The following is an 11,973-nucleotide window of genomic DNA, read 5'->3' on the forward strand; positions in this document are numbered from 1 at the left end:
CCCTAATCAACGCAAGGGAGAGAGGAGAATATTAGACAAAAAGAGAGAGGACTCTATGACCATTGATTATATCAAGACATGCAAGAGGTTGTTGAAGATTATTAATAGGATAAGATGGTTTGTGCTATGATAGGCATATACCATGTATACTATATAAAGAGGTGATGGGCAAGACAATGGGTGTCTTCTCATCCTCCTATTGCAAGTTCACCCTCTGAGAGGGCCATGAATTGGAAGGTCCCTTTCTTTAAACAATATGCCTTTGCACATGTTAGTAGCAACCTGCCTTTGCACTTTGCTACTAACCAAGTCTTAGCTGATTTTATTTATAGAGTTCGTAGATGCTTGGTGGTAGCGTCGAAAGGCAAACACAGTTAAAGGATATATGAAAAGAAATGCACACTAGCCTATTTTATGAGACTGAAGCTGCATCAGTGGGGTTTCAGCCTACTGATACAATGTTTGTGTAGTTGTGTATAGGTTTGAGCTCGAGCCCCAAGGATGGATGTTTCACAACACAAAAATATAAATCTGAATTGTTGAACAAGAACAATTGGTGTATTGTTGTTTCAAAGATGGACCTTTTATTTCCTTGCTTCCATGAGCCTCACATCAAACACTATATATATGCAAACGTGATGAAAGGGTATACAAAGTCTTGAATAGCTCCAAGTCTTAATTTAGAAAGGTTCTTCTTCAAGCTTCTTGGATAGCTAAGGTATCTTCTAGTGCTAGTAAGATGAAGGTAGTGAATCTCTTAAAAAAAGAAGCTGTTCAAGCTTCAAAGGTAGCCTTGTAGCAACGTTTATGGTGTTGTATCTCTTATTAGTTTCAAACAAGAACTATATCATAAACAAGGAGAGAGCTTGTGAGAACTAACAAAGGGCTTCCAATGTGTTGACATTGTGTGTGTGTGTGTGTGTGTGTGTGTGTGTGTGTGTGTGAGAGAGAGAGAGAGAGAGAGAGAGAGCAATAGTAGGTGCCCATGAGTATTCAAGTGTGTGTGGGTGGCTCAAACTAGGGGTGACCTAGCTCACCCCTAGTTCATTGGAGCCGTCGTCGTATCATAATTGTAGCGCACGTAGGCATATGCAACATTACAGTAAGCCCAGGTTGTTTCGTCACCATTTGCAAACCGCTACTCTTCAAGACTAACTTTGCCATTTTTGGAGGAGTTGGCTAATGAAAGGCAAGGTTTCGGGTATAGAGACAAATTTCCAAGCTCTAAAAGATAGGTGAGCTGCACACACTGGCACGTTCATGCCTAAGCAAAACACTGCCAGAGCGTTTGGGCGAATGCTCTCATAGATCCCACCCCTTGCCAAATAGTGTCACCATGCCACATGGGTTGGAACTTGGAACTGGTCCAATAGGGCGGCCTTTTTTAAAAGTTTGGATCTCGCACAGCCTCAAGGCTCACAGAGAGTCACAGCAGCAACTACACCAGTCTTCCGACGACTTCTAATATTTTACCCGTTTCGCCCTTTACACGCTGCCACTGCAAGTTTAGATCTCCCTCAGCTCAAGTCTCCTTCTTCATCCTCCCGCCGAAGTATTCTTCTGTTTTAGAGATGGGTTTGCGAGGAGAAGAGGCAGAGCATGCGTTAAAGCAAGAGCAAGTGTGTGTGCACATTGAAGATCGCACGAAGGTAGCATCCAATGTCGCGCAGCTGTATCATGGACGCCCATTTGAAAGCTCCGTAACTTTGGCAATCCCTACTGCCATCAGCACTTCCGCTTTGTCTTTCCAACCTGAATGCCGCATTTGTCAGGAAGAAGAGGACCCTTCACGGCTGGAGATCCCTTGTGATTGTTCTGGCACACTTAAGGTATGGATTGGCTTTTCAAATCTATGGGTTTGTTTGAACTTTGTGTGTGAAACGCTGTGTCGATCTGTGTGGATCATCATTTGGGGTTTGCAATTTGGGCATTTCATGTTCCAGTACCTGTGCAATATATCCAAATGCAAACCACTTCGTGGTATACATGAAATTTGACCCTTCAATCATTGTGTCGATCTGTGTGCATCATCATTTGTGGGTTGCAATTTGGGCATTTCATGTTCCAGTACCTGTGCAATATATCGTAATGCAAACCACTTTGTGACATACTGGGGAATTTAGTCCCTCAATCAGCCTACAATATTTGATCCCTCAATCTGCCTACAATGCCCTTTCCTTGTATGAGTTGAACCACAACATCATGTTTTCTCTATAAAAATGCAGCCTGTAGCTGAACAACTTGCAGTTGGCTTTGTGAATTCGGAACATCATTGAGGCTACCAATCTAGTGTTTTCTTGAGGACTACATGGGCAGTGCGTTTTTTTGTCTTGTGCACATTTTGGGAAGGACTCTTGTAGTTTTAATCGGAAATTTTTCATTATGATTAATATGCACCTAGTTTGAGCTGTAACACGCCTCTTAGAGGATTGCAAATTTCTGAGAACTATTAAGCGGTTTTTGCTTCTTTTTTTTGCTCTTGTTCTTCTCAGTGGCCTTACATTAAGACCAAATTGCTGTAACTTTTAGTTACGGTGTCTCTGCAGTATGCGCATCGAGAGTGTGTTCAGAGATGGTGCAACGAGAAGGGTGATACTATTTGTGAAATCTGCCTTCAGGTGACTTTTTAGCTCATCTTTGTTCACTCAATGCGCATCAAAGCCCATGTTTCTATTCATGTACGTTTGCATTAAACTGATGACCTATATAAGAAAGCAGCTTAACCATTTGATCCACAGCTTGCATCAATAGGGTTGTCATCAAACAAGCTCTCTTCTTTGCAGTAAAAGTTTCATGTGACAGACGCACACATAAAAGACAATGAATAGAAGATTCAACATGGCAATGCTTCTCTGCTGAAAGTCCTACTATCGATACTAAGAGTTTGTCCTCTTGGCTTCAGCCTTATAAACAAGGATACAGTGTCTCCCGGTTGCAATATCGAGCTGAAAGCTTTGCCTTGGACCTCAGGTACACACAGACTTGAAGAAAACGTTTTTCTAGCTGGTCATAGCATGTGGGCCCTTAATGATCTCCTAACGGCTCAAAAAAAATAAATCAAATTCGTACATACATTGTGCAAGGAAACTCTAAAGAGAAGAAAATGCTAAAAGAAAGGTAAAGAAGGAGACGAATACAAGTGTAAAATGACACACAGATTGCATGCACGCTCGACCACCTCTTCATATAGTCTTGCAAAGTCTTTTGACATGCACTTTCATGAGGTTTTTCATTTCGTAGACTCGTGCCTTGCACTCATGCATTTGAGATGGTTTGAAAGGATTTTTATTTTTCTGAAATTGTAGGGGCCAATTTTGTATAACACAGTGGTCTTTGATATGTAGTGACACATGGGATATGGAATTGCGTGATCCTCGAATCCTTGCTCTGGCAGCTGCACAAAGGCGTTTGTTGGATGCAGATTATGAGGAGTACTCTACAATCGACACGAGGAGTGCTGCCTGTTGCCGATTTGTAGTTCTTATTGTAAGGTTTTCTTCAGCCTCGACTCGCTGCAAAAAACCCCATCAATCATAAAGCAGAAGTGAAGTAACCTTTGTTTTTTTTTTATATCAAAATGATCACCCATGCAGTTCATGGCATTATTGTTACTTCGTCATACAACTGCGATGGCTGCCGCTACTGACGATGAGGATGCTTTTTTGTTCTTATTGGTAAGGCTAATGTGGGCATTAATCCCAATGTGGGTGTTCCTTTTGCTTATTTGTGGAAGGCTTACGAAATAGTCCCTTTTTGTACGGCAGATTTTCCTTCTACGCATGGTTGGGCTTTTGCTTCCTTGTTTTATTATGGTCCGCGCCATGAGCATGTTGCAACGAGGCCAGCCTGAGCAGGTCTGTGTATATGTCAATCTTTACGAGTAGAAGGACAGAAAGAAGATAGTATTGTAGAGATGGAATCCTGATGTTTAAGCATTATTTAAAAGAATGCATTTAAACATAGCTATGTAACAAATTTTTGGCTTTCTAAAACAAGCCTTACTAAAGAAGGGAGTTATGCATACATTTGACTTTTGCATGTGAAGCATTGAATGAAATAAATTTTCTCCGGTATTCTAGTTTGTAAGTGGGTTCTTTCATTTAAGAGCCTAATATTGTCCTTTACGTTGTTTTTTGTTTGTTTTTTAAACTTTTTCCTTAAAAACACTTCTGGAATTTTGATAAAGCATATGATCACATGGAATGGTTCTTCATCATTCAAAGTTCAAAGCGCATGGGGTTTGACCAAATTTGCTCCTGTTTGTCATGTGTTTTAGAATGCCAACGTGACCCTTTCACCTTGTTTATGAATAACTGTAGGCCACAGCAGTGACATCAGCAGAAGTGGGCTTTTGGCGTAGAGGAAGGCATCCACGAGGCATCCGGGTGGCACTGTTGCGTGCAGTTGAGCTCCCATGATTGATGAATGCAATGAAAAAAGTCATTCTAGACCTATTGTACATCTCAGTAATAGATCCGAAGCACAGGCAATGGTGAGCCTACATTTTCATCAGTCTTCTTCGCAACCTTGTGGATTTTGTGGTTTAACCGCCAGATGACTTGCGATTCATGCAATTGTTTCCCATCACCCTGTAACGATCTCTCTGTGTTCTTGTCAGGGAGAGCATTGCTCGTCTCAAGTGCTCAATTGTACAGATCCATGTACATTGCTTTGTAAACCATTTTGTGCCCTAGGATTCTCCCTCTCTCTCTGCAAAAATGTAGGGCTTTTACACTTTGATATTACATGAAAGCAGATTATGCCAGTTACAGAGTGCGGCCATAGCCAAAACGATAAGGTACCACCAGCAGTAGAAAAAATAATCTGCATACAATACTCACTTAAGGGAAAAACCCGATGTGTCAGTACAAGAATTCAAGTGCATATAGGTAGGTGCTAAACAAGAAGCCGAAGAGGTTACTGATGAATGAGTGGTAAAGGTGCCAATTAAAAGATGGGTCCTTTTGTTTATGGATCTGCACGAGTTTAGCCACAAGTTGTCGTAAGTGTTTCCATGGATAGCGCAGGAAGGCTTCAAATTCAACTGCCTCTAATCTCTGTTGGTGTCTGCACCCCTAAACATGCCCCCAGAAGTTTAAAAACTTGTGCTGTTTTTTATTACACACAAATGCACAAAACAAGGTCAATCCTCGTTGTATCTTGGAGGCTTCCATAGATAGTTGGAGGAGCTCATTGGTGCACCTAATCTGTGCGCGAATCTTGACCCTCCACTGATTCATCATACCTTTGAGGTTGTGTAGATCATCTTTCAGTTCAGACATTGTTGTCTTTTGTTGTGTATCATTTAGAACATTCTTCCAAGCTACCCAAACAACTTTTTTTCTCTCGTACCTTTCCTTTAATCGATCCACGACTAAGAGTTACCTTTGCCAATCTGTTGGTTCATTATACTTTGGATACAAAGCTGGATGGAGTTGAGGCAGCTGATCATCTTTTATGGGTAAGGCGTATGTGATGATTGGAGAGTCAAGAACCAACTCTGAATTTAAAACAATCTAATTCTCTTGCATCAACATCTTTCAAACATCTGACCACATGAAATAAACTTCTTAAAGCTGCCTCTTGCTTTCTCAGACTCATCCTTGTTCTGGGTCCCTGCAGCTGGACGCATTATTCTTGAGTAACATCTTTACTTTCTGATCTAAGATTCTCCAAGCAATTTGCATTTTAGTGAAGGTCTATTTCCCAGAATCATCTCCAACTTTATTAGCCCTAAGCTCTGAACATTTGTGGTAGTAAGCTGTTGTGCTTGAGGATTAACCGGCACATTATTAGGAGTAAATATGTATTCAGGCACTCGTTTTAGTTGAATGGTGTAAGGGTGAGGGGGAAGCTTGGAAGTGGCTTGCTCATTATAGCTAACCATCTTCCATAGATCAATCATGCTTCTGACCTCCCCATCCATCATCTGAAAGCTTTTCAGATCCGAGTATGCATCGTCATCATGAAGATAGTCTGCCTTTTTTAACTTCTTACTCAAACTTAGGCATTCAATGGAATAACGTGTCTTTAAATCTAAGTCCACTAGTATTGCCTTGCCCTTGTTTTCCTTGATAACAACCTAAGAGTGCTGTTGCTCGGTTGTTGATGAGTCTGACCAGATTAGGTTTGGTCCGTTGTTGTTGGGTTTGATCTACAGATTGGCTTCCCGTTCCCTTAGTCCCCATGTGCCACATGTCTGCTGTCCACCTATGGTTGGTCATCATCATCATCATCTCTCCGATCGGTTCTCCTCTCTCCATCCTCCTTGTCTTGATCTAGTTCTTCATCATGTTCTTCCTCATCATTCACATTGTGCATGAGGAATTCCATCAGAGCTTGATTCACTAGGGCAACCGTAAACTCCTCTGTTTTCGCTTCCAAATTTGACTTGATGGAATATACTAGATTTTGGAGGTCTTCAATATTCAACGTCAAATTCCCATCCTGATATGATATGTTCACAAAGACTGATAAATATACTTTGTGAACATATCTTGGAATACCTTGGCCCCCATCCTTTCTTTCCTTTCTAGCTTGAGGGTTTTCTTTTAGAAAGGTACTAACCTCATCGGCTAAACATGGCTAAGGTTTTGAAGAATTTGGTAATTGCAACACATGGGGCAAAGTTGTTGTACTCATATGGACTGATTGACCAATATCAGAGTTAAAGTTGTCAATTACTTGTTGAGTGATGGTAGCATCAAAATTAATCCTGGTGGCCTTCACCACCACTTCCGTGCCCCAGATCTTGAGCAACGCTCTTTCCCTTTCTTGAAATACATATTTCCCAATGTTCTAATGGGGTAGAGAACATTGTTGCTCAAGATATTGAAGGAGTGCTTCAATCTTCGCATAATGCTCATCGGTAGTAGCATGCATGGTGTGTGATAGTAATTGGCTCTTCTTTACCATAGTTGAACTCTGTGATAAGCTTTGCGTTGAGAAGGAAAATTTTCTCAAAGATGACGAGGATGCAAACCAAGTGTAAGTGAGGGTTTCAAGCTACGTAGCAGGAGTTGGGTGTAATGTTAAGGAGGGTAGATTAGTGTACCATTCATGGCAATGGCATGCTTGTATAGGTCAATGTAAATCTTGAGAGAGACAATTGCACGATAGAGTAGATGCAAAATAAGCTGATTATTGCACACAAAAAGAGAGTACAAAGAGATTCATATATACAAGCTTGTCACATGGACCTTGCCTGCTATACATGCTACACACACACACACACACACACACACACACACACACACACACACAAGTTACTTGCTTACACACACCTCTTGCCTTCATAGAGGCATACACATGTTTTCCTATGAATATGAGGTGTGACAAAATCCACAACCCCAACAACCTTCCCTTTTGGGGTTTTTAGTGTAGCACCAACACATAACTTCCTCCCCTCAAAACATGTTGGAAGTAGGGTTGCAAGAAAACACACACACCTTGGAAAAGACAAAGGAAGCTTAAGGCACACAACAGAGAGTGTATTACTTAGTGTGCAAGGGAAATATGGATAGCCCTAGAGTGATGGGCATATATACAATGCATGGGGAAAAAACCTCCTAGTGAGGGAAAAAATGCCCCGATGGTCATAAGTGTGTTCACACACATTACTACCACATGTAGATGGTAACAAATCCCCCCTGGAGTGATGCGATGAACGAGAGCTGGCACATAGAGTAAAAGGAAGTGCCATGCTCTGAGGACATGATCAGTTCACAAAGAGGAGTAAGCCCAAAGCTTTGCGAAAAGCTTCGAAATTTTCACGAGACAATGCCTTTGTGAAAAGATCTGCAAGGTTGTCCTGTGTTGGCACATAAACCAATCTGATCTCTCCTACTGAGAGCCTCTCCCTGACATAGTGGTAATGCATCTCCATGTGCTTAGTGCGAGCATGAAAAATTGGGTTCCTTGCAACTGTCAATGTGCTCTGACTGTTAATGTAGATAGTGTTGGTAGTGTCCTATCCAACACCCAAATCAGCCATAAGGCGTCTGAGCGATACACACTCAACCGTAGTTGTGAAGACTGCCCTATACTCAACCTCACAACTGGAAGTGGCCATAGTAGGTTTCTTCTTGCTCAACCATGATATGCATAAGCTACCAAGCATGAAACAAAAACCACTTGTGGACACTCGTGTGTGAAAACAACCAGCCCAATCTGAGTTCGAAAAAGCATGTAAGTCTGGCGGCAATGATCCCCCTTGGGATAAAACAAGCCAAGATGAAGGGTGCCACTCAAGTACCAAAAAATTATCTTGACAGCCTGCCAATGCTTAGACCCTGGGCTATGCATAAATCTGCTGTCCTGTGAGACTACAAACTAAATATCTGGCCTTGTGTTACATACATAAATGAGGCATCCAATAGCAGTTTGGTAAAGAGTGACATCTGCAGGATCACCAGCATCATGAAGACTCAATTTCAAATCTGTTTCCATGGGAGTGGCAATAGGTTTGCAAATCTCAAGTCCAAACTTACATAGCAATGTCTTTATGTAACTTGTCTGACAGAAGGCAATGCCACCATCACACTGCTTAAATTGTATGCCCAAGTGATGATGCAACAACCCCAGATCTTCATCTTGAAAGTAGCATTCAAATCAGCCTTAAATTCAACATTATCTCTCATTTGGTCCAATGATCAACAATCATCCACATAGAGAATGACAATGAGAAGTACATCACTCTCACGCTTTACATACAATGTGCTTTCAATTGGACTGTTACTAAAGCCTCGTTTGACCAAATGAGTGTTAGCCTTCTCATACCAAGCACGAGGATTTTGCTTCAACCCATACAAAACTTTGTTACATTTGCACACTTTATCCTCTTGTCCTTTCTTGACAAAATCGTGAGGCTATGTTACATCAACTTCCTCAAATATATCACCATTCAAAAAAGCAGTAACAATGTCTGATTGATGTACTTCCCAACCAAAATGAGCTGCCAATTCACATAGAAAACGCACAGGAGTCATACGGAGCGAAAGTCTCTTCATATTCTATGCCTTTTTGCTGTGCATAACCCTTTGCCAACAAGTCGAGCCTTATAGCGATCCATCTCACCATCTGGTTTGTGTTTCAACTTGTAAACCCACTTGGTACCAGTGGCCTTTTTGCCAAGAGGCAAATGACATAAAGTCCACGTGTCATTTTCTATAAATGCATCATATTCAGATTTCATAGCAGCCATCCAATTTTATGAATTTTGTGCTTCATCAAAAGACAGAGAGAGGTTCCTCAACATCATGTAAGCTAGACACAGCCAAAGCATAACAATCTAATGCATAAGATGCATGGCCAGAACCTGAACGAGTACGACTAGACAAAGGTGCATCCAATTTACTGTCACTCAAAGTATGCACCAACCATTTAGGCATACCTCTAGCCTGCTGAACGAGTACGACTAGACAAAGGTGCATCCAATTTACAGTCACGCAAAGTATGCACCAACCTTTAGGCATAGAAAATGCACAATAGTCATACGATAAGTGGGAGAAAAAGTCTCTTCATAATTTATGCCTTTTTGCTTTGCATAACCCTTTGCAACAAGTCGAGCCTTATAGCGATCAATCTCACCATCCGGCTTGAGTTTCAACTTGTAAACCCACTTTGTACCAATGACCTTTTTGCCAGGAGGCAAATCACATAAAGTCCATGTATCATTTTCTATAAGTGCACCATATTCGGATTGCATGGCAACCATCCAATTTTTTGAATTTTGTGCTTCATCAAAATACAGAGGTTTCTCAACATCCTGTTAAACCCTAAACCCTAAACCCTAATAAGCTAGACACAACAAAAGCATAACAATCTGATGAATAAGATGCATAGCAAGAGCCTGAACGAGTGCAACTAGACAAAGGTGCATCCAATTTACTGTCACACAATGTATGCACCAGCCATTTTGGGGGCTCCCACCACAAAGCATACATGAACACATACACACACAATTTTGGGAGGCTTGATTAGATCTCTAAGCTCCACCAAAGATAGCACTTACAAAAACAAATTTCAAGCATACACAAGCTGCGCGGTCAATAATTAATGCAAGATTGGGTGCACACACAAATTCAAATCAAATCAAGGTTAAGCACAATACACACATACACTATCCAGGATCAAGATTAAGAGAAATCTTTGATTATTGATGCAAGATCTTGCATGCATTCACTCACTAAAGATGGGAATAAGAGGTGCTAAATTAAAGAGCTTATTAGAGAAACGCACACACACACACACACACACACACACACACACACACTATCCAGGATCAAGATTAAGAGAAATCTTTGATTATTGATGCAAGATCTTGCATGCATTCACTCACTAAAGATGGGAATAAGAGGTGCTAAATTAAAGAGCTTATTAGAGAAACGCGCGCACACACACACACACACACACACACACACACACACACACACACACACACTCTGTTATACTCTCATGGTTCTACAAATCATACCCCCACACACCCCCCAATTTTTTCTTCCCCCCGCCCCCTTTTTTGTTGGCTCTAGCCTGGATCTTACTGGGTCCCTTTAGTGATAAAACACTCAAAATATGCCATTGCCTGCAATAACCATGGGGCCTAGCCCTTGAATAAAATATGGTATTCATAACTCCTGGAGAGCCGAGCGTGTTCAATGGTCTCTTCCCTCATGATGCTGTGAAGGCGGCCTCTCCTCCCTGGCTTTGGATCTCCCCATTCATGGCTATCTGCGTGCCGTTCTGTGCAACCACACACTCACAAGGGAGTGCGGCCCGACTCACTCATTATCCCAACACCGAGGACGTGCAGACCATCTTCCTCCTGCTATATAAACAGGTGAGGGTGCATCTCTGCTCCTCACTTAGCCAGTGTAGTTTTGTTGTGTTTTCTAAGAGGTCTTAGTGCCTGCTTCACAAAAAAGAGATATGGAGCTCACCACGCAGGTGACTCAGGTTTCTCTCTACCCTAGCTTACTTCGTTATTGGCTTTATTGGTTTTTCTGCATTGTATGCTTTCGTCTGACATTGTAAAGTTAACATTAAAATGTTTTAGCATAGGGAAGGTTGGTCTACCTTGGGCTTACTTTGCATTCGTTCATAATAGGCTTTGTACATAGGTCGGGGACTGTCTGATTCCACACTGTATACAATTGGTATTTTTTTATTGTTATATCATTAGGCTCAGGATGGAAACTAAGGGTCAATTATGCCTTCTTCTGCTATGTGTTGACAAGGTAAGGTAAAACATTATATATTGTGATATGATGGCAGGTGTTTTCACCTTAGACAATTTTTGCCTGCGTTTATGGTAGGACTTACAGCCGTCGGGGTCTGTCGATTTTTCATACTGTGTACAGCTGGCGCTTCTATTGCCCTGGAAGGATAGGTTCTATCAATATGGGTAAGGATTGGTAGGGATGATTTGGCATACATTGGAAAAAGTGAAAATGGGGTTCTGTTCTTGGCTTGCTCATAACTGGAATTCACTTATTGGTTTTTTTTTGAAGAAAAGGGGTTTTCTTTCCCCGGGTGCTAACCATTACTGATTTTTTTAAAGAAAGGGGGGTATGGTTTGGGAATTAGATTGGTAAGCATGGATAAAGGCTCACTGGCTATTTGGTGGTATACAAGCCTATTAAACTCATCGTTTTGGTTTTTAAAGGAGTACTGTTACTTGTTTCTTCCAGGTGTTAAACAATACTGTATGAGTTCACTTGCTTTCTTAAGGTAACTGCTTAGAGAAGGTATGGTTAGGGATTGGATGGATTAACATGGATAAAAGTCCACTGGTCATTTGGTAAATGATACAAATTGGCAAAACTCATAGTTTTGGATTTTTATATAAGGAGTACAGGATTGGCTTTATACGCACTGTGTGCAGGGTTGTTTGGGTAGGCTGCATACGGTGGCTATATAAAATCGGGTTTTAGGGTTGTCTATTACCTCTGTTGCATTCACTAGACATTTATACAA

The 11,973-nt window shown here is 41.3% G+C and overlaps 1 protein-coding gene across 1 annotated transcript; it reads left to right on the forward strand.

Annotated features, from left to right (window-relative positions):
- Window positions 1-1,401: 1,401 nt before the first annotated feature.
- LOC147457268 (uncharacterized) lies at window positions 1,402-4,765 on the forward strand. The gene is made up of 7 exons (XM_086512203.1): window positions 1,402-1,829; window positions 2,547-2,618; window positions 2,903-2,970; window positions 3,345-3,486; window positions 3,594-3,674; window positions 3,765-3,854; window positions 4,320-4,765. The coding sequence occupies exons 1-7, from the start codon at window positions 1,572-1,574 to the stop codon at window positions 4,416-4,418; spliced, it is 810 nt and encodes a 269-aa protein (XP_086368329.1). The 5' UTR covers window positions 1,402-1,571; the 3' UTR covers window positions 4,419-4,765.
- Window positions 4,766-11,973: the final 7,208 nt, after the last annotated feature.

The sequence above is a fragment of the Adiantum capillus-veneris genome, chromosome 5 (assembly GCF_014529385.1).
Source record: "Adiantum capillus-veneris isolate H3 chromosome 5, ASM1452938v2, whole genome shotgun sequence".
NCBI lineage: Eukaryota > Viridiplantae > Streptophyta > Polypodiopsida > Polypodiales > Pteridaceae > Adiantum > Adiantum capillus-veneris.

Coding starts and splice junctions, on each gene's coding strand:
- LOC147457268 (XM_086512203.1), top strand. CDS start 1,572: ATGGGTTTGCGAGGAGAAGAGGCAGAGCATGCGTTAAAGCAAGAGCAA. Junction 2,971..3,344: donor AGCTTTGCCTTGGACCTCAG/GTACACACAGAC, acceptor TTTGATATGTAG/TGACACATGGGATATGGAAT. Junction 3,487..3,593: donor GCCGATTTGTAGTTCTTATT/GTAAGGTTTTCT, acceptor TCACCCATGCAG/TTCATGGCATTATTGTTACT.